We start from the raw sequence: 6,185 nt of genomic DNA, 5'->3' as shown, positions 1-6,185 counted from the left end.
GCACCAAACAAAAAACTGATTTGCCTGAGCCAGTGGGCGGGGATATATGGACAGGCCCGTTGCATCCTGGGAGCAATGAAAGCTTGTGATCGTTTGGTGCCAATTCGCTGTCGCTCCATCATATCCCATTGTTATCCTGTGGATAACCTGTGGACCCTGCCGGAGAAATAATATAGTGGAAGTGATGATTAGAATGGATAAAATCTAGATTCGCACCAAAGATAGTATATGTGTATACCTTTCATTTTCATGCCATTATTTTTTTTACAGTACTTGATCTTCCCAAAAAGTCTCCTATCTGGTACTGATCAAGCCCTACACTGCTTAGCTTCCAAGATCGGACGGATTTTGGCATAAAACCAGTGTGGTGTGACTGTACCTCGTAGTACATAAGAGAGTGGCCCAGTATCACTTAAATATCTTTAATGTACATGGTACTCATACATGATACAGTACAATAATGAGGGAAAGAATCATGCAAGAAGGAGTAGTGCCGCAGAAAGAAGTGAGGGTGTGATAGTATCACAAAGTATTTATGCTGGATGATGGGCACCTTTATAAGAATGGGGCAATCTCGTATCCATCATTTAAGCTCCTGGGGTGCATGGTATTTAGTGGAAAGATCCAAAACATCTCCCTTTGGGACAGTTTTTTTTTTGCTAGGTCTCTGCCTCTTTTGCCAAGTTGCACATGTTCAATTGCCTTGAAGGATAGATCTTCCGGGTTGGAGTTGTGTTCCATGTTGAAGTGTATATACAAAAGGTGAGTATCCGACCTGTACTCCTATGCCCTGGCAGATATAGTGGGGTCCCTGTGCGTATGTGTCCACGCCAGCAGCGCAGTCCGTCTCCCTAGACTGCGAATGGAACGCGATTTAGCAGCAGGTCCCTTCTGGGGGACCCTCTTACCTCCTCCCCGTAGCAGCCACGCGAACCATGAGAGCGTCTGCGACTCTGTGCCCAATGCCGGAGCGTCTCCGCCGCAACTACCCAGGAACTGAGCCGCGGGAGTATGCGACGCCACTTGGGAGGTGATGGAGCCACAGCACAGAATGTCACTCTGACATGTAAGTGCTGCGGCCCTTGAAGTATTCTTAGAAAGCTTTTTTTTTCAGGGCTGCCCAGTGCAGCCCCCCTGTTAAATAGCCTGCTCTGCAGACACCAACTCGAAACTGAGCTCACAGTGCCTGGAGGCGGGGTTATAGAGGAGGCCCCAGTGCATCCTGGAACAGCCTAAAGCTTTAACCTGTTGGTGCCTGGATCAAGATCCATCTATACACCCTGATGTATTTCCTGTGGAACACAGTGTACCCTGTTGCAGAAAAGGGGGTTAAGAAGATGGGAGTGAAAGAATGGATCAGAGAAGTCTCCTTTCACTCCCACAACCTGTTTCAGGTAGTTGCACAGGGGCAGATGTATTAAGCCTGGAGAAGTGATAAAGTGGAAGGTGATACTGCACCAGCCAATCAGCTCCTGTCAAGATACAGGCTGGGTTTGAAAAATGACAGTTATGAGCTGATTGGCTTGTGCATTATCACCTTCCACTTTATCACATCTGCACGCTTAATACATCTGCCCCTCACGTTCAAGTTTTTTTTTCTTTCCGCTTTTCTAACGTTTCATTTTTTAAAGTCTATCCTATGCATTAAATTGGGAGATATACAAATGATTTTCTGTACCTACTTATTGAAGTGATAGACAGTTTTTGTTTATTAAGGGGAGGGGAACAGGATGGGGGGCAGACCTGTGTGTCAGTGTGCTGTGACGCATCACCATCAACCTTTATGACCACACGTCAAATCATCCCAGTTTGTCCACATTAAAAAAAAACAGTAAATAATATAAAACACAGCAAATCACTCACAAATGAAATGGATTTGGCTTCTATGTGTCAGTTTTTCATTTCAAAATTACAGGAACCCCAAAAATATGCATTTTTAACATTAAGCACCAGTGATTTTAAACCTAGTGACATTTTAAAACTGTGTACATATATTACACGCTAACGAAGTGGTCTAATTTTATTTTAAATTGAAACAAGTCTCTTACTTTTGTCCCAGTTTGGCAGGTGCCATAACTGCTTTGATATTACATTCCAGCTCAGGCTGACCATTGTGGAAATTCGTAGTTCAGAGTTCAAGCACGTTTGGTTCTTATTTATGGTGATTATTGTACTATTAGTATTATTTTCACTATACGAAAATAATATCAATAATAACAATAATATTAATAATGCAGAAGAAAGAAACTATTTCTTTCCAGCACATCCTGACCACAATCATCACTCACATAAGGAATTGGGTATTAGCCAAGCCCTAGCAAGTACAATACACAATCACATCACATCATTTGTTGGGATTGGACAGTCATGTGATACCACTTCGCGAGCGGGGAACTTGCACTACGTCACGTGACGGCTACCGTCGTCCAATGAGCGGCGTGGCGCGCATTAGAATCAACCATTACAGCTAAGCTGCGGGAGATGGCTGATATACGGGAGCCTGTTCCCGGACGACGGAGCTCTGGGCTTCTTCTGAACGCATCCCCGACTCAAGGCGGTGAGACGGGTGTTCTGGATGAAGCGCTAAGGCATTTTACCTTGCTGACCCGAGCGATAACCGTCAATGTGCGAAACGTCAACGCCAACCTTGAAAGGTGCGTGTGGTGTCTGTGGGCAGGCGATGCGGTCAGTGCAATCACTACTTCTCTCTCACCTCTAATAGTGACATAACATTTTCCCACAAGAAGAGGCATTACAATATGTCGCCGTTATGGTGACAGTCGGCAATGTTTTCGGTTTGATGAGAGTGCGTTCAGTGAAAAAATGTCCACGTTAATAGAGTGACTAGTCTCCTAAAAACATTTAAATGTAGTTAAAGACTATCACCTTTAGGGGTCTTTTTCTAATTCAATGGTGTCAATTCAATTTGCCAACAGTTGAATTGCGCCGGTAATTAGCTCCAGTCGCTATTTAATACAGCACCATGACCAGGGTCAGACTGGCCCACAGGGGAAACCATCGGTGGGCCCCACTGTCTGTGGGCCGCCCACCTCCTTTAGAGATCAGGTACCAGACTCTATCCTAGCGCACTTGAATTATGCATTATACATATTTCTCTTACGTACTACAGGATGCTGGGGACTCCAAAAGGACCATGGGGTATAGACGGGATCTGCAGGAGACATAGGCACACTAAAAGACTTTGACTGGGTGTGAACTGGCTCCTCCCTCTATGCCCCTCCTCCAGACCTCAGTTAGATTCTGTGCCCAGGAGTGACTGGACACACACTAGGGGAGCTCTACTGAGTTTCTCTGGAAAGACTTTTGTTAGGTTTTTTATTTTCATGGAGACCTGCTGGCTACAGGCTCCCTGCATCGTGGGACTGAGGGGAGAGAAGTCAGACCTACTTCTTCTTAGTTCAAAGGCTCTGCTTCTTAGGCTACTGGACACCATTAGCTCCTGGACACCATTAGCTCCAGAGGGTTCGATCACTTGGTGCGCCTAGCTGCTTGTTCCCGGAGCCGCGCCGTCACCCCCCTCTCAGAAGCCAGAAGAGAGAAGCCGGGTGAGTATTAGAAGAACAGAAGGTTTCAGACGTCAGAAGACTTCAGTGACGGAGGTACAGCGCAGCGGTCGCGCTGCGCTCCATGCTCCCACACACATCACCAACGGCACTCGCAGGGCGCTGGGGGTGGAGTGCCCTGGGCAGAAGTTACTGAAGGCTTTTTTACACTGGCACAAGGCATATTCGGTGCCCGGCACCGTATACGATACCCCCGCCATTATACAAAAATTCAAATTTGAGCGGGACTACAGTGCGCCAGGAAGGGGCAGGGCTTAGCCGCACAGCTCACCAGCGCCATTTTCTCTTTCCACTGCCGCTGCAGAGACGCTGGCCCGGACCTCTAAGCTCCTTACAAATAACAGGGGAGCAAAACGGGGGGGGGGGGGGGGGGGCATGCAATTTGGTGCTTTATATGTATATTACAGCGCAAACACCATATATTATTTGTTTGTAGTATGTGGGCGCTGGGGTGTGAGCTGGCATACTCCCTCTGTGTTCTCTCTACAGGCTTCCCTGTGGGTCTGTCCCCTTTATTTGGCCGGTGTAAGTGTGTCGGTACTACGTGTCGACATGGCTGAGTGTTCCTCCCCGGAGGAAGTTACTGGGGGTGCAGAAAAAGATTTGGGATTGACTCTGTCGGCACAGCCGACTGCTGATTGGGTGAATATGTTGAGTACACTGAATGCAAATGTGGCTTTGAATGCAAATGTGGCTTTATTGTCTAAGAGGCTGGATAAATCTGATTCTCAGACACAAACATGGAGGAAATCCATGGAGGACGCTTTGTCTCAGGTACAGACCCCCTCAAGGTCACATAAACGTTCAGTTGCCCAGATGGCAAGATACTGATACTGACAAAGACTCGGATTCCAGTGTTGATTTCAATGAGGCTACTTTACACCCAAAGGTAGTTAAGAGTATTCAGTACATGATTGTGGCTATTAAAGATGTTTTGTATATTTCTGAAGAGCCCCCTGTTCCAGATAAGAGGGTTTGTTTGTATAAGGGAAAAAAGCCTGAGGTGACGTTTCCCCCCTCTCATGAACTGAACGCTCTTTGTGAAAAGGCTTGGGAGTTGCCTGACAAAAGGTGGCAGATTCCCAAGAGAATTTTGACGGCATATTCTTTCCGCTCTGACAGGGAGAAATGGGAGTCGTCTCCCAATGTGGACAAGGCTCTATCCCGATTGTCCAAAAAGGTGGCGCTTCTGTCTCCTGACACGGCTGCCCTTAAGGATCCAGCGGATCGCAAGCAAGAGACTACATTGAAGGCCATTTTCGTTACTACTGGTGCATTACTCAGACCTGCTGTGGCGTCGGCGTGGGTGAGTAGTGCTATTGCTAAGTGGGCTGATAATTTAGCTTCTGATATGGATACCCTTGATAAGGATAATATTCTTTTGACTCTAGGTAATCTGCGTCGTCCGTGATATAACCAAAAGGATGCGGCGAGGGATATTGGCCTCTTGGGATCAAGAGCCAATGCCATGGCGGTCTCGGCCAGGAGGGCGCTGTAGATTCATCAATGGAATGCTGATGCCGACTCCAAGAAACCTATGGAAGCTCTTCCTTTTAAAGGTAGTGTCTTGTTTGGTGATGGCCTTGCTGACCTGGTGTCTACCGCTGCTGCGGGTAAGTCATCTTTTCTTCCTTATGTTCCCACACAACAGAAAAAGGCGCCCCATTATCAGATGCAGTCCTTTCGGCCTAATAAATACAAAAAAGGAAAGGACTCGTCCTCCCTCGCTTCAAAGGATAGAGGAAGGGGGAAAGAGGTCACCTGCCGTGCCTGGTACCCAGGACCAAAGGTTCTCCCCCGCCTCTACCAAGTCCACCGCATGACGCTAGGGTTCCCCTGCGGGAGTCCGTGCCGGTGGGGGGCCGCCTCCGATTCTTCAGTCAGGTTTGGGTTCAATCGGCCCTGGATCCTTGGGTCTTAGACATAGTCTCCCAAGGGTACAAACTGGAGTTTCAGGAGATACCCCCCCCCCCCCCCCGCTGCTTTTTCAAGTCTGCCTTGCCAGTTTCTCTTCTAGAAAGGGAAGTAGTAAATGCTGCAATGCAAAAGCTGTGTCAACAGAGGGTCATTGTACCGGTTCCCCCGTCCCAACGGAGGGAAGGGTTCTATTCGAGCCTCTTTGTAGTGCCGAAGCCGGACGGCTCGGTCAGACCGATTCTGAACCTAAAATCCCTCAATCCATACTTGAAAACTTTCAAGTTGAAGATGGAATCTCTTCAAGCTGTGATCTCCAGTCTAGAAGTGGGGGATTTTATGGCGTCAGTCGACATAAAGGATTCCTACTTACATGTCCCGATATATCCTCCTCATTGGGCCTTCCTAAGATTTGCGGTGCAGGATTGTCATTACCAATTTCAGACGTTGCCGTTTGGGCTTTCCACGGCCCCAAGGGTTTTTACCAGGGTAATGGCGGAAATGATGGTACTCCTTCGCAAGCAGGGGGTCACAATTATCCCGTACTTGGACGATCTCCTATTAAAGGCGAGATCAAAGGAAAAGTTGCTAAGAAATGTGGAACACTCCCTGTCTGTTCTGCGACATCACGGTTGGATTCTAAATTTACCGAAGTCTCAGTTGATTCCGACAAATCGGCTGCCATTC

At 47.5% G+C, this 6,185-nt stretch overlaps 1 protein-coding gene across 1 annotated transcript; it reads left to right on the top strand.

Moving 5' to 3' along the window:
* Window positions 1-3,986: 3,986 nt before the first annotated feature.
* LOC134970048 (uncharacterized) lies at window positions 3,987-5,462 on the top strand. The gene is made up of 2 exons (XM_063946152.1): window positions 3,987-4,890; window positions 4,976-5,462. The coding sequence occupies exons 1-2, from the start codon at window positions 4,267-4,269 to the stop codon at window positions 5,405-5,407; spliced, it is 1,056 nt and encodes a 351-aa protein (XP_063802222.1). The 5' UTR covers window positions 3,987-4,266; the 3' UTR covers window positions 5,408-5,462.
* The last annotated feature ends 723 nt before the right edge of the window (window positions 5,463-6,185 follow it).

Source organism: Pseudophryne corroboree, chromosome 11 (genome assembly GCF_028390025.1).
Source record: "Pseudophryne corroboree isolate aPseCor3 chromosome 11, aPseCor3.hap2, whole genome shotgun sequence".
Taxonomy (NCBI): Eukaryota; Metazoa; Chordata; class Amphibia; order Anura; family Myobatrachidae; genus Pseudophryne; species Pseudophryne corroboree.
This window is presented reverse-complemented; position numbering and strand designations above follow the sequence as displayed.

Excerpts from the sequence above, each read along its gene's own strand:
- LOC134970048 (XM_063946152.1), top strand. The coding sequence starts at position 4,267 with ATGCAAATGTGGCTTTATTGTCTAAGAGGCTGGATAAATCTGATTCTC. Across the intron at positions 4,891-4,975 it reads CTGCTGTGGCGTCGGCGTGG|GTAATCTGCGTCGTCCGTGA; the intron begins GTGAGTAGTGCT and ends TTTTGACTCTAG.